This window comes from Uranotaenia lowii, chromosome 1 (genome assembly GCF_029784155.1).
Source record: "Uranotaenia lowii strain MFRU-FL chromosome 1, ASM2978415v1, whole genome shotgun sequence".
Classification (NCBI taxonomy): Eukaryota; Metazoa; Arthropoda; class Insecta; order Diptera; family Culicidae; genus Uranotaenia; species Uranotaenia lowii.
Window position 1 is genome coordinate 140,619,835 of NC_073691.1, and position 24,567 is coordinate 140,644,401.

The 24,567-nt window shown below is 39.6% G+C and overlaps 4 protein-coding genes and 1 non-coding gene across 6 annotated transcripts in view; 4 read left to right on the plus strand and 1 right to left on the minus strand.

Moving 5' to 3' along the window:
- The first annotated feature begins 180 nt into the window (after positions 1 to 180).
- On the plus strand, positions 181 to 4,185 carry LOC129740312 (uncharacterized). Its single transcript, XM_055731949.1, has 4 exons — positions 181 to 518; positions 880 to 1,693; positions 1,754 to 2,928; positions 3,028 to 4,185. The coding sequence occupies exons 1-4, from the start codon at positions 270 to 272 to the stop codon at positions 3,991 to 3,993; spliced, it is 3,204 nt and encodes a 1,067-aa protein (XP_055587924.1). The 5' UTR covers positions 181 to 269; the 3' UTR covers positions 3,994 to 4,185.
- Positions 4,068 to 8,413, minus strand: LOC129740313 (uncharacterized protein C2orf42 homolog). 2 transcript variants are annotated; one of them, XM_055731950.1, is made up of 6 exons: positions 8,061 to 8,413; positions 6,044 to 7,189; positions 5,084 to 5,954; positions 4,954 to 5,019; positions 4,593 to 4,757; positions 4,068 to 4,522 (listed from the first exon to the last, which is right to left on the minus strand). In XM_055731950.1, exons 2-6 carry the CDS (start codon positions 6,463 to 6,465, stop codon positions 4,187 to 4,189), a joined length of 1,860 nt encoding a protein of 619 aa, XP_055587925.1. In that variant the 5' UTR covers positions 6,466 to 7,189; positions 8,061 to 8,413; the 3' UTR covers positions 4,068 to 4,186. The 2 variants fall into 2 exon arrangements, with proteins under 2 accessions (XP_055587925.1, XP_055587926.1); XM_055731951.1 differs by having other exon boundaries at positions 6,044 to 7,139; positions 8,061 to 8,075.
- LOC129740315 (uncharacterized) lies at positions 8,157 to 10,476 on the plus strand. The gene is made up of 3 exons (XM_055731952.1): positions 8,157 to 9,595; positions 9,659 to 10,095; positions 10,160 to 10,476. Exons 1-3 carry the CDS (start codon positions 8,846 to 8,848, stop codon positions 10,347 to 10,349), a joined length of 1,377 nt encoding a protein of 458 aa, XP_055587927.1. The 5' UTR covers positions 8,157 to 8,845; the 3' UTR covers positions 10,350 to 10,476.
- A 724-nt stretch (positions 10,477 to 11,200) lies between these two features.
- LOC129740318 (autophagy-related protein 16-1) overlaps positions 11,201 to 24,567 on the plus strand; it is a 355,598-nt gene continuing 342,231 nt past the window's right edge. Inside the window, exons 1-3 of the mRNA XM_055731957.1 lie at positions 11,201 to 11,575; positions 12,183 to 12,941; positions 13,013 to 13,155. Of these exons, the coding sequence (XP_055587932.1) occupies positions 11,464 to 11,575; positions 12,183 to 12,941; positions 13,013 to 13,155 (1,014 nt within the window). The 5' untranslated portion in view covers positions 11,201 to 11,463. The remainder of the gene's footprint in view (positions 11,576 to 12,182; positions 12,942 to 13,012; positions 13,156 to 24,567) is intronic.
- Positions 13,233 to 13,306, plus strand: Trnar-ucg (transfer RNA arginine (anticodon UCG)). The gene has a single exon. It is a non-coding gene; the product is annotated as a tRNA-Arg (tRNA).

The following is a 24,567-nucleotide window of genomic DNA, read 5'->3' on the forward strand; positions in this document are numbered from 1 at the left end:
ACACTTTTCATAGCATATGAACATTGTTGAATATCGATTCATATATCGAAGACAACCTCCTGGCTTCTACGATTCTCCGAAAACACAAACCAAGTCAGAATACTTGGATCGAGTCTGGAATAGATGCCGAATCTACTGCCATCGTACGGCGACCACCATAATCGAACTTTGACAGTAGCAGAAAAAAAAGTTGTGGTTCATTTCGGTGCACGGAATATTTACGCATTTTTCGGATGAAAATCGTTGTTCCCGGAGGTTAATTGTCCACGATGAACCGAGCGCAGGTAGCCAGTGTGCTGGAGGAGCTGCGGAAATCCCAGGACAAGTCCACGGCCTACCGGAAACTAGTAAAAATTCGCACCGAGATCATCGAAACCGAAACGGGAACGCAACACTTTATCGCCCTGAATGGGATCAAGCTGCTGGTCGGATGGCTGGCCAAGCCCTACGAGAAAGTGCTGGAGGTGGTCCTGAGCATCCTGGGAAATTGCTGCATGCGGAAGGATTGCGCGAAACAGGTATTTTATCATTTTGGAACAATATTTTTGTCCCTAGCTGATTGATTTTCATTCATTGAGTTTCATCATCATTGGAAAAAGAAAAGAGTAGAAAAAAACCATGGAACGTCAGTCTATGATGTTGCAATCAAAATCATTGATGGGGGTCTGAGAAGTGTGTCTCGCTTAAAAGGTTTAGTTCTTCGCTGGATCGTGATCAGTGGTTCTTATTTCCGTTAAGAATCTGGAAGACAAACTACAGTTCTGAAGTTAATTTCTATTAAAATGTTAGTTGGAGTCTTCGACAAAGTACATTTTTTTAAAAACTGGCTTTATGAAGGATGAAATCGCTTTCTGTTCAACAAAGTATATTCTTTTGCAGGCTTTCGAACAGGGAGTTTTGACCCCGCTGATTTCCATTATCTCCAATATTCCCAATCCGGCCATCCAATGTCGGGGTTGTCGTCTGTTGGGTAATTTGGCTCAGTTCCCGGCCGTGAGCTACGCTCTAGGAAAAGATTGTAACAACACTGCCTACGCACTGAGCTCCATTCTTACCGAGTCAGATAATACTGCCGTGCTGATAATGGCTATCCGTGCCATTCGACAGCTGTGGAACGAGAAAGCAATCCGCAACCTGATGACCAATCAGGGATGCATCAAGCGTATAGTCAGTTTATTGGTCAAGTTCGCAAGGAACGAAACTAAGCTGGACGGTGCCGAAGAGGCAGAGGAGGCTGAACTCGGGGACGAAACCGAACGCGTGGTTATCAAACGAATGCATGCTCCGGATCGAACGGTCACAAAGGAAAAGTTCAAAAACATCGTCAAACACATGGAGGGAAGTCACCTGTGCGACATCGTCGGCTATCAACTGATCAAGAGCTATCGATGGAAAGATTCGCAGGATTTCAAGATGCCGGAAGCAAAAGAAACCGTCGAGTTGTTCATCGGAGTGCTCAAGTGTTTACAGATCGTGACCACCACTGCCAATGCCCAGGTAGCTCAGGAAATATTCGACGAAACAGGCAGTGGTATTAAATGTTTGGTATTCCTCTGCTCAGAAAGCAGTAAATATCGGGCACTAGCACTGAAGGTGGTGTTCAATCTAGCATCGAATCCATATGCTATCGATAAGCTAACGTCGTGTGATGTTATAACCATGGCGTCAGATCTGATGATGTATGCCGATTTGGGTAAGTTTTCTCATTTGCTTAAAAAAAAACTCTTGAAATCTTATGTTCTATTTTCATCAGATGATTCCGAGAAACGATACTGTACCAGTGTTATTTGTTTGCTAGCCAAGGAAGCTTGCAATCGAGGACACATCCGACGAAGTGGTGCATTGAAAACGCTTATGAAGGTCGCCAAACAGTGTCAAGACAAACGTGATTTGAGTATGATCCTGTACGCTCTCTATCAGTATCGGTTCGACAGCTTGAGTTACGATATTTTACTAAGTAATGGACTGGTAAGCTTTTTGGTGGCAGTTTTAGACGACATAATCGCCGATAAACAAGCCAATCATATCAAACACGACGATGAAGAAACCATGAATACCAGTATCTACTCGAAACGGAAATCCAGCAGCCAGAAGGCGAACTTAAAGCGTAGCGATGAATTGTTCAACTTCAAGGGCTCGAATTACTATCGACAATCGAAGATGGCAAAACTGGATCCATACTGTTCGATACCAGAGTCTCCGGAGAGTGGCAGTAGTGGTTACTGCAGTAATAGCTATAGGAACCCATCTAGCTCATCGTCGAGTCCAGCCAGAAGCGAAGAGAATATCGAAGATGACTTTGACGACAATGATATTTATTCACCCGTTTGCAGCGACACTGAAGCAGAACCCGAAGAAGCAATCGCATCAAGGGCACCCATTGAAAGGTCACAACCGACGCTAGAAGTCAACGAAGATACCACGGAAGATGCCAAGTCGTCCGAATTTGACATTCTAGCTTTTCTTCATGATGACAATTCCAACACATACCTTCCTGGTGAATCAATCGCTACCGAAATGGATCGAGATGACGCTGACGATGCTCAGGTTTCCAGGATCGAAGGTCGGTTGAAAAGCCAGTGCAGCTTCGACGACACCATAGACGATAACGAAATACACGACATCGAGCTGGAAATAGTATCGTCAAAAGCGTTCGAAAAAAATCCAATGCAACCGATCCTAACGCTGCTGTGGTCGATTTCGAAATCGCACCGTGGGCTGGAGTTCGTACATTCCGGTACCCTGAAAACATTGCTCAAGATCAGCAAGATAACCAAAAAGCCCCGTGGCAGAGCATTTCAGATCATTGCCAACATTATTAAACATGTAGACCATTTCCTGCCACTGTTGAAGCAAAATTTCGTGTTCTTACTGCACGACTACAAGACGCCCTTCAGCACCCATTCCCGTTGCTGGAGTTGTGATGAGGTATATCATATTTAAAATTTAGGAAACAATTGCCTTTATCTTGCTAGTAGCGAGCAGTAGTTTTAATAAATATTTTAATCTACACATACTTTCTTCCAGATGAAATCGGCATGTAACGAGCTGATGTGCCTGTTCGGCAATATCAGCGAAACTGGCTACGGCCAAGGAGAGATTGCTCACATCCTGCGCACCGGGGACCGATCGCTGCAGCTGCAGGTCGCCATCATCGTGACGTTCGTTGTCAAGGATCCGAAACTGCTGCACAAACTGCTGTACGATATGAAAATTCTTGATACAGTGCTGGACATCATTCTGGACGAGCAGGACGAAACGAGGGCTGATTTCTACGACATTCGTTTGAGTGCGGCCGCCTGTTCGGGTTTGACGACGATGGCACAGAATCTTAACATTTGCGGTGAAGAAGAAGACACCGGTACTCCCAGCGAAACTCTGGAAGCCAAAGAATTTGACAACACGTTGACTATATGTGACGACAGCGAGACCGAGGAAAAGGTAACTTTTAAGGTGAACGGTGCCGGTGGCAATATAGAAAGCGTTGTGGTAAGCAAGGCTCTGCTTATCCAGGGCAGCGACGTTTTTCAGCGGATGTTTGACGGTAACAATTTTATCGAATCGAAGAAGAACGAAGTTCACCTACAGGAAGACATCACCGTCGATGGGTTGAAATACTTTTTCTACCTGATAAGACTGCAAACTGTAAACAAGCTAACGGGAATGGCTCCACCACCGAAAAGAATAGAAGCTAGTTTGGATGCTCTCAGTTTGTCGCAAAAATACCTACTGCCAGTGGTCGAACGTTCAGTCCAAAACATTGTGAAAACGCTTCTGAACGATGACTGCGTACTGAACGTATTTGAATGGTCCCTGAAAAACTTCAACCAAGAACTACTTGTGGCGTCAACCTACTACTTTCTGTACTCAGACATCAGCGGAACTGCGAAGTGTAAGCTCTTCCGAGCGGCAAACAAATCCACTTACCGTACCCAGTGGCGGAAACTTTTGGACGAAACGATCCGGTTCCGAATACAGCCAAATCCCGAATAGGCTTGTACTGTACCGCTTAGCTAGATGTTACTCGTATATTTCCTATTATATTAATAGAGACTCTCAGCGTTAGAGACTATTGTTCATTTTATATTGCAAATATTTATGTATTATGTAACCGCTCGTTAAAATTATTTTTAAATGTACATTTTACACATTCCATCAGTAGCCAACCTTTTGATGTGTAAATAACTCAGCTGATTGCGTCATTCAATGCCGAAACTTCCTGCTGGAATTTCGTTTCCGGTGCTGTCACGTACAGGTTGTTCTCCTTATGCCCGTAACGAAAGTTTATTCGCATCTCGCCAAATCGACTCTTCGGTAACACTCCTGCTATCCATTCTATTACAAAATAATGCGTCTCTTGGTTGGGATCCATTTTGTAGCATCCCATTTTAATGTAAGTTTTATATTCGAAAGGCTTTATCGACAGTCCTTCTTCGGAAAGCGATTGCGAGCGAGTCGAATCAATTTCCTCAAAGGTTCCATCTCTCGTTTTGCAAAAACTTTTCTCGAATTGCAACGAAATCTGTAGGGAATGGTGAACATTGAAAAATGAGCTTAGAAAAATCAATTTAAAAAAATATGTAGGTACCTACCTTATGAGTTTTCAGCACGTTGCGAAGACTTTTGTAACAACTGAATTTGAAGACATGGCAGGTGAGCCCACGAGTTGGACCAATCTCGGCTATTTCGAAGCTATGGTCAGGTGCCCGGTTGTAGTGACCAACGGAGAACCTCGCTCGCAGACATTGAAAGAAGTCCTGGAGTAGACAGATTTTTAAATCAATCTGCCTGTTATTATTCTTGTTTTTTAGAAGGAATTCATCGGCTTTGAGAATAGTAAATCCAGCCAATACCTATTATCTGAAGGTTGAAAGTCTCGACTCGAAGAAACTTCGGCCTTAGAAGAGGCCGACCTATAGAAAAACGTTATATACTTACTTTAAATATGCTTACCTCATGTACACTGAAAGTTTGGACTTCTGGTCGACCGTTTCCCTGATACGTTATCACGGAGTTAAGCTTAGAAGAAATATTTTTTATCTTTAAAACGAAAAGGAATTCGATCGGCAATTTATCAATTTACCTGTTCTATAACAGATTCTAACCATAGATTAAAGCTCAAATTGCAGTACTTTGCTTCAAACGATGGTGCGCCAGACGTATCAACTGTGACCGCTTCTAACTTTTGCAGTCGATTGAAAACAACTCCATTAGACTCGAGAATTTTCATTAACTTCCGCACGTTGTAGCTTCCTTTCGTGAATTTCTCCTTGGCAACCCGACTAGATTCCCGCAGAGCAGCCTTTTTCGTGGTGACATCAATTAGCTTAGATTTCTTCTTTGCTGGGACGCCATTGGAGCTGGAACTTGGGTCATTAATTTGCAGAACCAGTCCGATTTCTTCGTCGGCCGGAAATACCAGATTATCGTCACTGAGCTCGATATCCGAGGGGCAAAAATCGATCCTATCCGTCAGGTTGAATTGATCCATCAGTTCAATCTGGCAGTCCATCAGCTGCAGATTGTCGTCATCGTACTGAGCTGCGAAAGCTTCCGTGACCGAAGAACTCGTTTCGGTGCTATTGATCAATTCGATGATCGGCGAGGGACAAACAGCGCCTGGCTCTGTCTCGTTTATGACTAGCGATGTAGGTTCTTCTATTTCAAAACTGAAATTACAATCAACCATTTGAAGATTGCAAGATGTGTTCGCTCCCGTTACGTCGGAATTAATCTGAAAATTACTAGTCGACAATGACAGAGCCGACAAACCAACTGGTTCAATTTTTGAGCTCGCATTTAGAGTTTTCTCTGGCAAGAGCAGATGTTTAACGATGGGTTCAAATGTGGATCGATATTTAGAAGAGCTCAAAACCGCGGCTGCAACAACAAACGCATGGTAACAAGACAACGATCCATCGTAGGTATTGAGTATTTGGCAATCGTAGCTGATGCTGAAAAATAATAATTTTTATTTTTAATTCAAAAGTTTTTAAAAAAATGTCTACATATTTGAAAACGTTGAACTTTGAGCAAACATTACCTAGATGGCGGTTTCAACTGCACGTGACAATAAGGAATCGGTTGATGAACTTCGTCTTCACACTTCACCACAAACGTGTCCGAAGACACCTTCTGTACCAGCTGAGCTGCGCCCTGGCAAGATTCCTGCTGCTTCCAAATAGTGGCTCGGATCTCAGCAGAAATATCAAGCAGTTCTAACGCTGACCATTGAATGGCTAAGGGTTCAGCTGTTTCTACCGACTCAGAGGCTGCTCGAACGTGCTGACAAATCGCGCCATTAGGATCCATATGAGGCCTGCATTCCACGTAGCAGATGCCCGTTTTCAGTTGTAAAATGTGTTCCTCGGCGTTGTCCGTGCAATCGCGAATTTCAACAAATCCTCGCAGCGGTTTGTAACCACCCACTTTTCGGACGCTGTACAACTCAGCCGAAAAGCCCATGCTTCCATTGAGTATTCGTATCGCTGAGAAATGCTGCTGATTTGTGTTCGTTTTTGCTTTCGATGCCGCAGCTGCTGTGTTCAAGATTTGTCCACAAAAGCTCTGTTCAACAGCCAATTGAAATCGGTTTCAATCGATTTCGATTGGTAAATTGTTGTTCACTCAGCCAATGTTATGATCGAAACTAATCCAACTGACGTTCAATGAAGCCAGTCGGAATCGATCGAAACCAATCGAAATCGATCAAGCTCGAGAGCAGGATTCGTTTCTATCGGTTTCTATCGCACTAACACAAATATAGTTGTTTACTGTCAAAAAACAGCTGATTCAATTTGTTTTTAATTTTTGGTGTGATGTGAGTCGTGCAGTGCAAGTTATAGTGGAATCAACCGGTGCAGCGTCGATGGTGTTGTGCCAGTGGATCTGTGACAGGGCAGTGGTGCAAGGCGGGCAATGTGATGTCTGTCGAATCAGTTGCTGCAGGCAGTCCGTGTTGGTGTGGTTCGTGTTGGGTGGTATGGTGCTGATAGCATCGGTCGGTGCGGTGTTGCTGCGTTGGTCGCATCAGTCGGTGTGCTTGCTGCAGCAACTGATGATGTAGTGTCGGTGGTGCTGTGCCGGTGGCACAGTGTTAGTGGTGTGGTGTCAATCAAATCAGTTGCTGCAACTGCTTGCTGAAAATTCACCCAGAAACAGGATCACCGAATAAAAAAGAAGAATTTATCTGTGAAATATATGATATGCCAAATAAATTTTAAATAAATCCCTCGAATTTTATTTCTTAATATCATGTTTAATATTAGGTGCTCAATATCATTTCCCTAGCAACTTTATCATTAATTTTCAATATTTGAAAAGGTGTTTCTGGAAGAAAATATGCCAAAACATGTTGGTTGTTTGCCAAATCCGGATAAGCAAAAACAAAACTCGATTTGTTCTGTTCGCACATCCGTCGGACTTTATCGCGGTAGGCATACTGGCCCTTGCTGTTAAATCGGTTAGCGATTTAGGTACGTGAACCCAACATAGAAACCCATTCCTTCATGCTTTGCCCCTTGGCCCTTGGTATCTTCCAAGTTTTCCGCCACTCCTTCAGCAGCTTTCTCAGCCACTTGGCTTGGGGCATATAATCGTCATCGTCATATTTTTCGGAGAAAAGTTCCCGATTGTCTAGATGAATTCCGGTTGCGCGATCACGACGACGCATCTCAGCCTCAGCGTTTGCTGTCCGCAAAATTTGTGGACGAATGCTTGAAGCGCGCAGCCGAATAAAAAATGAAAACAAACTGAGCGCATTTGTATTGGTGTCTGGCTGTTCATTCAACAGCCTGATAGAAATCGATCGAAGTCAATTGGAAAAACAGCTGATCAACTGTCAATCCATTTCAATTGATTTCGATTGAGTTCTGTTGAACACACCTAAAGAGGATTTTTGCAAGACACCGAACGCTGCCCATTGTCGGTACCACATTTACTGCACTTTTTTAATCCACGCTTGCTCCAGCGTGTGGATAATTTGAAAGACATCCAAGATCTAGAATCGGCCTGAAATGTTTGGTGCTGATTATAAAAATTGATTACCAAAAGCTACTCACTTTGTTTTGATCGTTTTGATATTTTCCAGCAGGCACACAGAGAAAAAAATATGAACGTAAAAGTGACTTTTGGTACTTCGTGCGTAATATTGGCAACTCTGCATTTCGAGAAAGCTCGCGTCGGGACGGTCGGGACGCTTCTGCTTGTTTACTTTGGAATTTTTCTTAAAAATTTGTGGTATATTTTTATAATTTGTGATTCTGGAGAGTTAAGCAAATTCAACTTCAAACTGCCAACAATTGGTACCGAAACTACGCTAACGAAGAAGGCAAAGGTAAGACCTTCTACCAAATTCAAGACTGTTTAAAAGAACGCCCTTGGTATTATAATGTAAAGCTGACTAACATCGAAGTGAGACTGCTGAACCGCCTCAAGTCTGGACACGATTATTCACCTTACTGGAAACATAAGATGAAAATCATCGACGAAGACAAATGCGATTTATGTCTCTCGCCAGAAACCAGTGAACACCTCCTCCTGCACTGCCCAAAACTCAAGACACTACGAGCAACATTCAACTTTAACAACAAATTTCAAAACCTCGTCGAGTTTTTTAACTCCAAAAACATCAACTACTTCAAGGAACTTTGCAAATTCGAAAAAGAAGCCAAATTAAATCTCTGAAACCAGCAAAAACGCTTAGAACCGTAGGGCATATAGTCAAGACACTAGCCCTCCAATAGGAGCACCCAGCTCCGAACAGAAAGAAGAAGAAGAAGAAGAAGTGATTCCACTGAGTGACGGACGATAGCCTGAAAATCAGTAAAATCAGAGAGGCACCAAAATGGGGAAACGAAAAGCGAAACAACCGGTGGCCGCAAACCAGCAGGACAAGAAGCTTTGTCTAGGCGAGCAAGTGATCCCGGAACAGCAGGCAAACACAGATTGGAATATTGAATCCTATCGAACCCAGTACGAACCAGAGGAACATTGGGAGCTACGTCGTAGCTTCATGGAACGGCACCAGAACTGGATACCGGAGGATGAGCTAGTATGCTTGGCTCAGGTCTTTGTCAACGTGGAACTGCTACGGTGCCGATATCCGGTTGAGACGATGGCGCGCCTCAAAGAGCTTTCCGATGGCGTCGCGGATGAATATCGCAATTCGAGGCGTAACAAATTGCAGCGAACATTCGTATCTGCTTCGGATGCCGCGGCTTCCAAAGTACAACGGAAAGGTCCAGGCGATCAGGTTACGAAGGAGGCTAAAGGGCCAATTAAATTTCAGGCGGCCAGCTCAAAGCGCTTTCAACCAGTGCTCCCTATTCGTAGCTTGGACGACGTATACAAAAACCTTGTGTTGATGAACGATAATTTTGAACAAACGCAAATTGAATTTAACAAACTGTTCAACAATACCGGAAACACTAAACTTGAAATAGTCGTGGTTCAAAATCAGGGAAAGGTCGAGGCTCAAATCAAATGCGGACATTTTTTACTAGCCAAAGCTTTCGGCGATGGTGAAAAATCCGCAAAAAAGAACGTCAAAACCGAGTTTTTCAAAGAAATGCATAATCACTGTTATAAAATAAAAGTAAGAAACAACATAGATATTTAACTAAGAGATTTATCTTACAAAAACTATTCCGTTTTTCAGCGAAACAGAAACTCGGTTCAGATGTCCAGCAGTAGTGTGGAGCGAAAATCTGTCGACCAAACGGTCGATCACCATGGTCGAAAAATTGTAAACGATTTCAGTGAGAACAAGATCGACAAAAGCAATTTGGGATTTAAAATGTTGCAAAAATTGGGTTGGAGCGGAGGATCGTTGGGCTCCAAAAATGAAGGAATAATCGATCCCGTCAACTGCCAGATCAGAATCGGGCGGCAAGGATTAGGCGGTGGCACCCCGGCCGAAAAACCTGGCCAAGGATCTCAACAAAAAACAGGAAAAATCGATACTCGCAATCAGAGCTACAATATCGATATAAATTTTTACCGACAAATTATGCGAAACTTCCGAGATAGCGGTCTCGATTACGATATGGTTTTTAGCAGCGAGTTCACCAAGGAAGAACGGGCTCTTTTCCACAGGTACCTTTGTATTTTGCCTTTCCTTTCGCTGAAAATATCTTTACCGTTAAAATTTTGATTACAGCATGGCTCTGCAGTTGCAGCTGAAGACGCGAAGCTACGGTAAAGACGAAGACAACACCAGGCAATTTGTTCTGCTGGGTCGGAAACATTCACCGCATGAGCTGTTGGAGCGTATTTTGGTCGAAAAGGATCCAATGTTTTGCGAAATGTATCAAGTAGACCCTCCGGGACCAATAAACTCCGACTCGTGAAACCTTTCGTACATCGTTAATGCCGTTAATTTTGTGAAGACCCCAAGTTGAATCTGAATCGTTCTACAGCACAAGAATTGATAGTTTGTGTTATAAATACAGTTTACAATCCGTGTACGATTGGAAATATTTGGATTGTTATTGAATTTTCATTAGATCGAATTTCGATCAAAGCTCCATTATTTTCATAAAAAGTCCACTAATCGAACTATCTAGCTTATTATTTCCACTAACTTTCGAAACCATAAAATTATCGGAATTCTCGTTCCTATATCACATATTTTTTGTTGTCGATTTATTATTATTTATGAAAGTAATTACTTAAGCCACGGTGGAAGTAAGCTGTGAAGTGATTTTTTATGATAATAATAACTTGATTTTTTGTTGAAAATTCTAAATACATTTAATTTTTTTCTCGTTCGAAATATTTTAATCGTACGAAATATTGAACAGCAAGATTGTAAAAATATGTCATTATAGTTTATGAGATAATTACACGTGTCTTTTGCTTCTGTGTAAAAAATTCATCTAATCACAGAGGCTCCAGGTGTCCTAATTTATCAGAGACCGTCCTGATTTTTCAAAAACTCACACATAATAATATTATGTTAATATTATTAACTTTTCATATCCTTATCTACAAACGCATGTCGCGTTTCTAGAATTTTTGGTACACTAAATTGATTTTTACAACAAAAAACAGTAGTTATTAAAGGTAAAAAGCATAAACCATTTTAAATATGTTTCAAACAAATTTTTAAACATCACGCATATTTTGGAAATTGTTTTCTGGCACCACTAGTTAGTTTTGACATTACGCGAAAACGCACCGAGAAAAAAGACGAAGAAGTGTTAATCAAAATACAAACACATCACATTGTACGGCGCGGATCGTGAAAAATTTTTTTCGGGAAAAAGGTTCTTAAAATCGATTCATTGAATCACGTTTCTATCGTTCAAAATACGAGGATTATTTCGTCCGATTCGACGAGACACCGAGTTAGTGGTTCCGGTTTGATTCGAAGTGTTGGTGCGTGAGGCGTGTCGCGTTCGGAGTGTTCCTTCCATATCGTAAGTTCGTTTTTCGACAAAAGAGCCACCCAACCTTGTCGAAATGGCAACCGAATCGGCGTTTAAGCCCGGAAACTGGCGAGATACGATAGCGGATCGTTTACGTGAAAGAAATAGAAATGAAACATCCCGATATGCCGACATCATTGCATATAGTAAGTTTTGAAATGCCCTGACGAGGATTTCTTTTTTGTTTTTTTACGGATAATCTCAAGGACACCACTTTTTTTTCGAGAGCGTCAGAAGGCGACTATTTTGTGTTTTTTTTAGTTAATTCAATTAATGCATTGTACTTTAATAAAAAAAAATAATTGAAAAGGGTGTTATGGGCTGTTGACCAAATACTTGCATCACCGACTTCGTCGGATTTTTATCCAATGAATGAGCAAATCAGTAACATCGAATAAATATAAGTGAAAGTGATAGCAACATCCCAAAGACCGTAGAAAACTGATATCGGAACATTAAAACTGTTTTCTTATAAGATTTTCGTTCGCTTTTTAAGTTCAAATATTAGATGATGAGGTGTTCAAAATCTATATTCAACCATGCTTTTTTTAAGTTGTCTTTGTTTAAGATTACTAAGGAAAAGTAAATAATATTTTAAAAAAAAAGTCACGTTTGGAATCTAAATTTTAAAATTTAATTATAAATCTGAATGTGAAATGTGAATCTAAAATCTGAACCCTAACTCTGAAATACGTTATGTGAATTATAGAATTTGTGAATTTGCATCTTCTCAGATTTAATTTTTTTTTTTAGATCATCGTCTATTTGATACGGCAGCCAAGCTTAGGCAGGAGAATTTGGAACTCAAAATCGACAAAAAGATTCGCGATAGTACCGGGAGCGGTGCTACAGCCGGTGGCGATCTGGCTGCCATCACCAATGCCCAGATCCAATCGTTGGAAAAGAAAATACTCGCTCAGCAGGAAGAGCTAACCGATTTGCACAAACGCAAGGGTGAACATTCGCAGATGGTCATCACTTTGAACCAGAAGCTAACCGAGCTTCAGCGCACCCTGACGGAGAAGGAACGGGCCCTGGTGGAGCAGTGCGCCATGAATGTGTCGCTGCGAGATGAGCTAGAGGAGCTCAAAACGGCACACATCACAATCAAGGATGAATCGCTAGCCTCGCAGTTGCGGGCCAATACAGCTGAAGAGAAACTGCGAACCGTCCAGGACGAGAACAATAAACTGCTTAATCTTTTGATGGAGTACAAATCAAGGGATGCAGAAATAATGAATAAGGAGAATGATAAGTTTTTTAAAGAGAAAAAAGCCCGCATTGAAAGCGAATTGGAAAGAGCTATCCGCGATATTCCGGGGCCATCCGGAATGGGGGGCATAGGGGAAATTGATAGGTTCGATTTTGTTAACGATGGGCTGCCTGAGGGTATAGAATTTAAGTTTGATGCCCACGATGGGGAAGTACATGCCGTGCGTTGGAGTCCCATCGAAAGGGTTGTGGCAACGGGCGGTGCTGACCGGAAAGTTAAGCTGTGGGATGTGGGCAAGGGTAGGTTTTTATTCTTCTGATAGCAATGAGGCATTAGATTGAAATTAATTGTATCCTTCGTTTTCTTCTAGGTATTTGTGAAGCACGTGGATCTCTGATTGGTAGTAATCAGGCGGTCAATTCTCTGGAGTTCGATTCCACCGGCTCGTTAATATTGGCTGCATCGAATGACTTCGCTAGCCGCGTTTGGACCATGTCGGACCAACGTTTAAGGGTAAGTTCGATTGTGATCGTCCCTCGTAAAGCGCTAGCGTAAGATGTTAGCGATTCTAGGCTGTCAGTAGACGACCAGACCGTGTGGCCTAATGGATGAAGGCGTCGGACTTCGAATCCGAAGATTGCAGGTTCGAGTCCTGTCACGGTCGCGAAAAATAACCTTTTTTTAAATCTTCGTTCCCCCACATCCTCGGGTGCGGACATGCGTGTTGTCAATGTTTACCAATAACTGAATAACTATCCTTTCATGAGAGGAGCAACAGGTGTTGATTATCTCAGATATCATTGAGGTTTTTCTGTCAGGATGCTGCGCAGATGCCATCTGCGCACATTCTCTTCTGTTGAAATGCTATTTTTAAAATTCATGAGCGGGGAATGTAGATAAAACAGATTCAGTTTGGTAGAATGCTTGACATTCTTGCATATGGATACGCCTCATGCTTACAAAAATTCTGTATCCTGTTTTACTATCTAATTTTTGTACACTTTCAAAAAATAATGAAAAAATCAGAAATTATGTGATGATTTTGGCACTAGTTGCTTCTAAAGTGTAATATTTCTAGAGCACTTTCTCAGAAATTTTATACCAGTATTTACCAATTGTAACGAGGACGCCATTACAATCAGAAATATGGTTCTAGTTAGGTTGCCTTCTAAAGTAGACTTCTTTAATTTTTATAGCTTCTTTTTTAAATGGGTTATTTTCCTTTTTCATTCATAACATGCAATGTTTATCATTTTTTGGAGATATACAACGGTACCGTTCATAATTGTATAGAAATTGAAAACACGCGAACTGTCACTTCGATTTTGAACATCATTGAAATCGCATTTTCAGGTTCATGCCTGAAATATTGTACCTCGCGTAACTTTTGATCCCATCGATGGAACTCTCCAAAAACTCCAGACATGTTAACTTTATGTTTAACAATCACTCTGCAAAATTTCAATAAAAAACGTTCCGTAATTTTCGAGATACTGCAGTTTGAATGGTTAAAGTCAAAAAAGTCCGATTTTCGTTGATTCACTATATCTCAGGCCACACATACTTGAGAAAGCTCAAATTTTGTGATATAATAGTTTGATAGTTGATCTATCTTTTTCAAAAAAAATATCAAAAAATATCCTCAGAGTAAAAAGTTACGGAAGTTCAAAGTCGAAGTGACAGTTCGCGTGCTTCAAATTTCTATACAATTATGAACGGCACTGTATCTTGACTAGTAATCAAAACATTGTCTTCAAATTAATAATGCAAAAATTAATAATGCTAAAATGCAGGTAGAATATACACTGGTGGACATGGATGGCAAAACTCCTCAGATCGGCTTGTCCATTGAAAAAGAGTGCAATTTTTTTAGTCTGCTCCCCCAATCTTTGCGGGGAGAGATAAATCGCACTGAAATCAAGAGTGAGATTGTCAACCCATAAGAGTGAGCGAGAGCATTAACATCCGCAGATGAAGATAATTCCCTTCTCCGGAAAAATCTGTTGCGCATTGTGTTGAGGAGAAATCTGAGAGCTAACTCAGTTTATTCTTGGTACGTTCACGAGAAAAGATGCTGCTCTCCGAATCAAATGTCCCAGAGCTGTACTGATTTTCTGAAAGCCGTCCTGATCTTAATTGCAATTGATTTTGTAATAAAAACAGTTTAACCTCTTAAACCAATTGTAATCTTCGGTTCAGATGATATTTGAATGGTGTTTTTCGGTATAAACTACAAGCCACCTAACTTCTTATATCTTCTGTTGCATAAATTAAGGCGTATACAGCACCGCTATTCCGCCTTAATTTATGCAATCTAAGAAGAGCTGCATTTCATTTCTACCAATCTACTGGTGTCTTGAAAAATCCTGTTTTTTGTTCTTCGCGGTGTCCTGATTTTTTGACGAAACCATTTGGCAGCTCTTCTTCGAACGCTACCTTTTGCAAGAAAAAAGAATCCAAAATAGCTAACAGCAGTGGGCATGGTAGCGGGGGAGAAATTTGTGCTATTTTTCCTACGTTGTGTGGTGGGAGTCTAAATATTTTTTCTACTTCACTCTGAGGTGTACGACTGAAACACAGGGAGCTCTTTGTTCAGAATTATCTTTCTCCCACTCAGATGCAAATGCTCTCACACTTGCCATCCGAGTCACTTACAGCTCGTGTTAAATCGGTTAACGAGTGGAGCACGATCAGCGAAAGAGGATTACACTCCGAAGCCGAACTGAAAACAGTGTTGTTTTCTCCCGGCTCTTTGTTGTTTGAGAAGAGCCGACCAACTCTGCTGGTGGACAAAAGTATCCGACATAAAGTAACTTGTCCCATTTATTTGAATTTACAGTAACACTCAATAGTTTGTGAAATTTACTTTTTTTAATTTAACCCTCATCCGCATTAGGGTGTCATTTTGACACCATTGCAAGTTTGAAGGCTTGTAACTTTTTTCAAAAGCTTCAAAATACAAAAATTTCTTCTGGGACCCTTAATGAATTCAAAAGTTCTTCAATATTGCATCTTTACTTTTTTTTATGGACGAACCCTGGAAGCCTGGACAAAAAAACTCCCTTTTCCGACTTTGCGTGTCATTTTGACACCACAAAAGTAAAATCTATTTAAGTCGTTTGAATTATTATGAACTACATATAAAACTTATATCAATAGAAACCTTGTAATGTCAGTAAAATATGTTTAGAACATTATATACAGCTAAAGTTACAAGTTTTCTCGTTATTCAGCATGAAAGAAACAAAATCCGAAAAAACATGCCTCACGAAAACTGCTGTAGTTCACACGTCCAAAAAAATATTTGCCTTATGCATATGAAAGCTGAAGTTAATGCCTACATCATGAAGACAAGAAATATTTTTTTAAATTTTTTTTAATGAAATGGTCACAAAAAGTTAAAAAAAGTGGTCTAAAAAACCTACTTTTTATTCGATTGCTAGTAAATACTGTTTGAGCGATGGTAGAGTGTTTTAAAAAATATAACTACACACTTTATTGAAATTCTAACATTTTGCTGTCTTTAGATTTTTGATGCATAAAAAAAATGAATTTACTGGAATTTTTCAAAGTTGGCTACTTTGCGCGATTTTTTCACTAATTGAAATTTCATCTGTTTTTGTGGTCCTCCGTCAGGTTGTTCCCGGATTTTCAGTGCTTTCTCGCCGTTTGAAGCAATCAAAACTATATCCATTGAAAAAGGAATTTAATTTACATTCTAGTGAGGTGCAACAATTTACGCTGTGAGATTTCACAAAAATATGAAAATTATAAACTTAAAATCATTCCTTAATTTCTGGAACCACAAGCAGCGCGTCCAGCAAAACGTGTTTGTTTGCTCTCCGAGTAGGTACGGTGGGTGGTGATTTGGGCAAAGAGCGAAGCCGACAGACGAAATAATGATGCGTGTCGTGACTAGCAAACAAGAACTTCTGTCAATAGAAAATTTCCAACCGAGAAACGTACGAGTTACGACACGCATCATTATTTCGTCTGTCGGCTTCGCTCTCTGCCAGGGGACTGAGATAAACGGAGAATTCTGTACCAACACGTGAAAAGGATCTATCTCCAAAAGTAAACAAAAACCAATTTCAGTACCTCATGATAGGCCAACATTTGCACTACTTAAAGGAAAACCCCTTTTCAGAAAATATTATTCTGTTACATTAAAAACTCAATTTGGGTAAAGGATCTATGAACATTCTAAAACCGGAACTGCCATCACGTTGATATACACCCTTTACTACGGAAATGTTTTTCGCTTCTACTCCGCAAACAAACTCAAAATAATCAATTTGACTCTTTATTGAACATAAAAACATAGTTGCAAATGAATGCGAGCTTATAACTAAAGCTAAAAATAAGAAAATAGCAAAGGGTGTATAAACAGGTTAGAGAAAATATTACGTGAGCAAGGTTCTATCTACGATAGCGCGTTGTTTTTCATGAAAATTGATATTCCTCTATTCTAACACATAGTTCTCTGCTATCTGCTTCTAAAAATCGTTTGTCTTGCATAAAAAGCAAAAATTTCAAGTGATTTTTAATTAGGAATTTAAAATAGATTTTATTTTATTCAAACGCATTTTTCTCGATACGCCATATATGGAGATTGGTCTTTTTTATGTGCTGGTAAAATTTAACACTTCATTCAACATAAAAACATAGTTGCAAATGAACGTAAGCTTAAAACTGAAGCTAGAAATGTGAAAATAGCAAAGGGTGTATAAACAAGAGAGACAAAATATTAAGTGAGCTAGGTTTTATCTACGATAGCGCGTTGTATTTTCATGAAAATTGATATCCCTCTATTCTAACATGTAGGGGATGCTTCTAAAATTCGTTTGTCTTGCATAAAAAGTAAAAATATCAAGTGATTTTTAATTAGCGATTTAAAATAGGTTGTATTTTTTTCAAACACGTTTTTCTCGATTCGCCATATATGGAGATACATCCTTTTCACGTGTTGGTACAGAATTATCGTCAATGATCACACAAATTTTGCAGCCAATGATTGAATTTGTGGTAATTTGTTACAATTTGTTAGAGAGAATTAGAAGGTTTAAGTTAAAATGAGAGAAACCGATGCCCAGAGAGAGTGAAAATGTGCTAATTGTTACAAACTGTTGCAATTTGTTAAGCGGTTGTGGAATTTTGATCATCACGAGCAATCGAGATCTGCCGATCAACTTATGTTCTTTCCTTCTTTGATAACTCATGTTTCTCAAATTCTTTCCATCACCTACGAAAATGTGACCACATTTGTACAAATGCGATGAAATTCTGTCGCTGTGAATACGATTTGCATCGTGTATGGCACTGTTTGAATGACCGCGCAAACGGTTTCAATAAAATCGGTCGGGATCGAAATGTTTTGTACAAACGACCCTCTGTGGCATGGTGTATGGTGCTGTTTGTACAAAATTCAGGCCATTTACTCAGCTTTAGCCGGGGTGGTGGTGGTTTGTTGTTGTTGCTGTTGCTGTTCTCGCCAGCAGTTGTTTGTGTTCGCGCTAAGTTTGTTTGTATCGTGTGGGCGAGCATAGATCAAACAATCGCCGTGGAATCATCGAATTTGCACACGCCATTTGTGTAGTCTATGGCCCGCTTAAGTGAAGACACCAGGAGTCCATAAAAATTTTCGTGATAAATTTTCTCGCGTTGCACCCATCAAGCTCAGCTCTTCAGCATTTGTAAGAAAAACACATTCTGCATTACACTGATCCTAATAATATCAAATTTGATCCACTGTTGATTTTTTGTTGTTTTTTTAAAGTTAAACTATTCGAAAAACTGCCCCCACTTACCCCGGTATACCTTATACTAGCTTGCATATGTATTAGTAAGCCAACAAAAAATTAGTAAAGTATAGAAATTCCACGGATAAAGGGTGATACGGTCAAAATTTGGTCAATATCAACTTGACGTATTTCTTTCAATATTGCATTTAAAAAACCTGAACACCCCAAGGTGTGTGTGTGTGTGTGTGTGTGTGTGTGTGTGTGTGTGTGTGTGTGTGTGTGTGTGTGTGTGTGTGTGTGTGTGTGTGTGTGTGTGTGTGTGTGTGTGTGTGTGTGTGTGTGTGTGTGTGTGTGTGTGTGTGTGTGTGTGTGTGTGTGTGTGTGTGTGTGTGTGTGTGTGTGTGTGTGTGTGTGTGTGTGTGTGTGTGTGTGTGTGTGTGTGTGTGTGTGTGTGTGTGTGTGTGTGTGTGTGTGTGTGTGTGTGTGTGTGTGTGTGTGTGTGTGTGTGTGTGTGTGTGTGTGTGTGTGTGTGTGTGTGTGTGTGTGTGTGTGTGTGTGTGTGTGTGTGTGTGTGTGTGTATGTGTAGAATGTTGCTCCTATTTTGATTTTGGAATTCACTTTTCAGTTGTCAAAATGCCGTCCAATGAAGAACAGCAGCGTATCAAAATTTTGCTCGCGCATCGCTCAAATCCGAGCTACTCGCACGCAAAGCTGGCAAAATCGCTAAAAGTTGCCAAATCACCCGTTACAAATGTAATTAAAGTGTTTGGGGAACGTTTGTCGACAGCCCGGAAGTCTGGATCGGGGGGAAATCGAAACCCGGAAGCCGCTGAGACGACAAAGAGAGTTGCCGGTAGTTTCCAGCGAAACCCTAACCTCACTCTCTGCTGTGTGTATCGTCTACAACCGTGCATCGAGCCAAACAACGAGCCGGACTATCGACTTACAGGTAATGACTCCAAATCGCGATGATAAACAAAATACGACGGCCAAAACGCGATCCCGTAGGCTGTACACGGCGATGCTGACGAAGTTTGACTGCGTGGTAATGGACGACGAAACCTACGTTGAAGCCGACTACAAGCAGCTTCCGGGACAGGAGTTTTATACGACAAAAAGAAGGGGAAAGGTAGCAAATATTTTCAAGCACATGAAACTGTCAAAGTTCGCGAAGAAATATCTGGTTTGGCAAGCCATCTGTGGCTTGAAAAGCAGCATTTTCATAGCTTCCGGGAATGTCAACCAAAAAATTTACGTGAAAGAGTGTTTGAATAAACGTCTGCTGCCTTTCCTGAATAAACACGGTTGTTCCGTACTGTTTTGGCCAGATTTGGCATCTTGCCATTACGCTGAAAAGGCCATGGAGTGGTACGCCGCAAACGTTCAGGTGGTTCGCAAGGACAAGAAACCTCCCAACACGCCAGAGCTCCGCCCAATTGAGAAATACTGGGCTGTTGTCAAGCGGAACCTAAAGAAGACCAAAAAAACTGCTCAGGACGAGCGGCAGTTCAAGGCAAACTGGCTTTCTGCGGCGAAGAAGGTGTACAAGGTGGCTGTACAAAATCTGATGGCAGGGGTTAAGCGTAAGGCCCGGCAATTCGGATTTGGAAAAGCGGAAGCCTAACTGAATATTTTTCCTGAATTTTATACTAATTAAACTTGAAAAAGAAATTTAATTTGATTTTTTAAATAAACGATTTCACCGATTTACACGCGTTTTCCCTTGACCAAATTTTGACCGTATCACCCTTTAAATCAAATAATTTATTGCTCTAGCAAATTTAAATCAAATAAACAATGTTTAAAATTTACTTAATCAAAGAGTTTAACTGATCATAATTGATCTTAACACTTAATAAACTGTAATAATATAACTTGAATGTAATGATTAAAAGGCTAATAAAGACTTATTTTAAAAAAAACCTATCATATCTGAATCAAAAATATTTTGTGTTCTGAAGCAAGTTGAAAACTATTTCTTTCTATATAATTTACAACGGCGAATTTACAGCCATTCCGTGCACCCATGTTTAAATATCTTAGCGCCGATGTGGTCTAGCAGATAGGCTTGCGCGAGTCTGGTCTGGATATGTCAGGCGTACTGGGTTCCATTCCCGGTATCGGCAAGAAAACTTTTGGGTTCAAACCCCATAAGTTGCTGACAGGTAAGATGTGTTTCCTCTTATAATAAGAATGTACAATAAGAATGTTCAATCAGTTGTCAGCTAGCCAGGTATATACACGGGTGCCAGAATACCTGTAAGTGAACTTGCGTTGGAAATTTGTCGAACCTAATAATATAAGAATGCATGTGAACACATACTTAGGCAGAAACTGCGGTGAATCCGTGCACCCTTGGTGTATAACCAACATATAAAAATATTCCATGCACTCATGTTAAAATCTATATATATATATTAGACTAGTTCACTTTTCGGCTTTTTTCGCTGATCACAACGCCACTTACAGGGTTTGATCCTCATTCATTTTCAAGAACTCTGGCCGAATTTGAGCTCATTTGAGTAAGTTTCCAGCGTGCGCTAGGAGTTTTATTGAAAAAAGTCCATTTTTCTGGAAAATTTTCGTAGATGTGTTCTAGCAAGCTGTTGTTAATATAAAATGATAATTTTATAGTGCTCGGTGATTGGTATGACAAGCATTCGTATGGACCTGTTTTAGATAATTGACTAAATCAAACCGAAAAAATTTAAAAATTCATAAACTACCAACTTTTACAGAAAATTTACTTACAAGTTAAGAGCTTAAAATCAGTAGTAAATAGAAAAAAAATATTTCCGATATTAACTTTTCATAAAAAGATAGCCTTATTTATAACCTTCAATTTGATGTATAACCCTTAATTATCGCAATAGTACAAGCAAAGATATTCAAACATTCACATCACATTCTTTGAATCATAATGTTGTCTCCATTCAAGTTTCAGCATCATGCAACCTGCAAAACGTGGCATCAAGAGGACTTGCTTACAACTTGATCAAAGCGCGCGCTTTTTTTTAACTCCTGGCCCCGTCATGGGGTACTTGATTGAATAAAATATCCTTTCTTGTGCACAAGTTGGTGTGGAGCAAACTTGAATGAAAAATATTTTATCAAATCAAATTTGTTGCATAGATATTTGAATAACTTGGCTAGCACTCTTGCGATCATTGGGTGTTATACATCAAATTAAAGGTTATAAATAAGGCTATCTTTTTATGAAAAGTTTATATCGAAAATATTTTTTTTCTATTTACTACTGATTTTAAGCTCTCAACTTGTAAGTAAATTTTTTGTAAAAGTTGGTAGTTTATGAATTTTTAAATTTTTTCGGTTTGATTTAGTCAATTATCTAAAACAGGTCCATACGAATGCTTGTCATACCAATCACCGAGCACTATAAAATTATCATTTTATATTAACAACAGCTTGCTAGAACACATCTACGAAAATTTTCCAGAAAAATGGACTTTTTTCAATAAAACTCCTAGCGCACGCCGGAAACTTACTCAAATGAGCTCAAATTTGACCAGAGTACTGGAAAATGAATGAGGATCAAACCCTGTAAGTGGCGTTGCGATCAGCGAAAAAAGCCGAAAAGTGAACTAGTCTAATATATATATATATAAAAAGCAATTTCTGTGGGTTTGTTTGTTTGTTTGTTTGTTTGTTTGTTTGTCCTCTATAGGCTCAGTCGTTTAAAGAGCTAAAGAGCTGAAATTTGGCATGGATGCTCATTAGGACCAGGAATGATGAAAAATGTTTTCAGAATTTCGGTTGACCCCTTCTGAAGGGGGTCGTCCATACAAGACAAAGGTTGTTTTCGCGTTTTTCAAGTTATTTTTTGTCGGATCGTGATGAAAATTTGCACATGGGGGTTTTGAGAGATGAGAAATCGATTTCAGGTATTGAATTTTGGGTCAGGGGTCGGCAAAATGGGTCGTCCATATAAACTTTTCAATATTTTTGTGATATTGACGTTAGTGTACATCGGATTGAGCTAAAAATTTGCGCTCGGATGGTTTTGGGAACGGGCAATTGATTGACGGTATCAAATTTTGTGAAAGGGCCAGCCAAAGGGGTCGTCCATATTCACTGTTCAGTATTTTTGTGATACTGACGTTATTATACATCGGAATCAGATGAAAATTGGTACACGAGAGTTTCGAATGTCAAGCAATCGATTCCAGGTATCGATCTCAGTGTAAGGGGTCGGCAAAAGGGGGTCGTCCATATCAAATTTTCAATATTTTTGTGATATTGAGGTTATTATTCATCGAATTGAGCTAAAAATTTGCGCTCGGATATTTTTAGTGACACGCAATCGATTGCTGGTATCAAATTTTGTGTGAGGGGCAAGTGAAAGGGGTCGTCCATATGACCTGTTCGCTATTTTTGCGATAATCACGTTATTATACATCGGATTCAGATGAAAACTGGTACACGAGAGTTTTGAATGATGTGCAAACGATTGCAGGTATCAAATTTTGTGTAAGGGACCGGCAAAAGGGGTCGTCCATACTACTTTTTTCAATTTTTTTGTGATATTGACGTTGTTATACATCGGATTGAGATGAAAATTTGCACATAGAAATTATCAAGGACGAACAATTGATTCCAATTATCAGATTTTGGGTCAGAGGTCGGCCAAAGAGGACGTCCATATAAACTATTCACTGTTTTTTTTTGCGATATTGACATTATTATGCAATGGATTGGTTTGAAAATTTGCACACGGGAGTTTTGAAGTAAGAGCAATCGATTTCAGAGATCAAAGTTCGGAAAAGCGGCCACCGATCTGCAACGATCGAATCGAAATTTATACACGGTTTTTGGGGTTAAAACGGTCAATTGAATTCTGATTTCAATATTTGTATCAAACGTCAGAAAAGGGGGTCTTCACGTGAGTTTGTATCGCATCGAAACGAAAATTCATAAACTGGGGTGCTTTGGCACGGTTAAATTTAGTAGCAAACGACAAAAAAAAAGTGAACTTACATATAACGTGTTTTTAGGAATTATGTTCGTCAAGTTATGTCGTGAGACGGAATACTATGTAAATAAAATAAATAACGTGTTTAACATTTTTGCAATTATTGCTTAAAAATGCATTCGGAATTGCATCTGGAAAATTCCTGTAAATTGACAACATATTCTAACATATTCTAAATTGAAAGCGAAACGGAGTTCGTATGGGATCAGCTAGTATCATATAAATTATTCTGTTTCATAGCTGATGTCTTCAAATTCGAATAAATGAGTACACTTACACAATTCATAATTATTTTACTCATACTAGTTTAGTATAAAACATATTTATCACCTAAAACTATTCGATTATTTACTCGAATGGACATCTATTAAATCTAATATAACTTTGATAAATCTTGATAAAATTTCGCCAAATTTTGACAGAAAGTACAATAATCAAACAACAAAACAGACCAAAAAATTGGGAGTCAAGTGCTTGAAGCGCCACACAGCGGCCAATCCGAGAACTTTTTCTACAATTCTTCATGACTTCGCATCGAAAATCAATAATTTGATAACGAATGACACACTTCTGCCCACCATAAATCAATGTATTGAATGTAGATTGCAAATGAAACCAAAAGCAAGTGAATTTTTCTTTATCTTGTTTGAGTTATAGTGTTGTGAATTTTACCAGTCATTTTGACTGGTCACGGTCCAAGTATCCATGGCGAAATTTTTCTCGCTTATAAAAAGAGCTAGTGAAATAAAAAATACACAGTTCTGTAGAGATTCAAAATTCATGAAAAGTCGTATTTTTTGCGAATTTTTAAAGAGAAGTATTTAAAAGATATTCAACAAACAAAGTGTCCAACCAGTCACGTTGGTTGCTTGGGTAAGGTTTAAAAAAAATGTTATTTTTCTAATGCCTGACTGATTGCTTCCATCATGCTTTGTCTTGTGATAGGATATGGGATTTGTTTTATTTGGTTTCTTTCAGACATATGCAATGCGGTTGCGCTGGGAGGACAATGTCAGTTATTAGAATGCTTGTTAATGCCGGTCCGGCATAGAATCTTTTACCGAAAATTTCACCTTCAAGAATGTTCATTATTGGAGTAGATTCTGATTTGTGGGTGTAGGACATATGAAGAAAAAATATTATTTCTGGGTAAATAAAGTTAAATAACACTCCATTCGGATAGCTCCGGTCAA

Coding starts and splice junctions, on each gene's coding strand:
- LOC129740312 (XM_055731949.1), top strand. CDS start 270: ATGAACCGAGCGCAGGTAGCCAGTGTGCTGGAGGAGCTGCGGAAATCC. Junction 519..879: donor GGAAGGATTGCGCGAAACAG/GTATTTTATCAT, acceptor ATTCTTTTGCAG/GCTTTCGAACAGGGAGTTTT. Junction 2,929..3,027: donor GTTGCTGGAGTTGTGATGAG/GTATATCATATT, acceptor ACTTTCTTCCAG/ATGAAATCGGCATGTAACGA.
- LOC129740313 (XM_055731950.1), bottom strand. CDS start 6,465: ATGGGCTTTTCGGCTGAGTTGTACAGCGTCCGAAAAGTGGGTGGTTAC. Junction 5,955..6,043: donor CAGTTGAAACCGCCATCTAG/GTAATGTTTGCT, acceptor ATTATTTTTCAG/CATCAGCTACGATTGCCAAA. Junction 4,523..4,592: donor ACGTGCTGAAAACTCATAAG/GTAGGTACCTAC, acceptor CATTCCCTACAG/ATTTCGTTGCAATTCGAGAA.
- LOC129740315 (XM_055731952.1), top strand. CDS start 8,846: ATGGGGAAACGAAAAGCGAAACAACCGGTGGCCGCAAACCAGCAGGAC. Junction 9,596..9,658: donor ATCACTGTTATAAAATAAAA/GTAAGAAACAAC, acceptor TCCGTTTTTCAG/CGAAACAGAAACTCGGTTCA. Junction 10,096..10,159: donor GAACGGGCTCTTTTCCACAG/GTACCTTTGTAT, acceptor TTTTGATTACAG/CATGGCTCTGCAGTTGCAGC.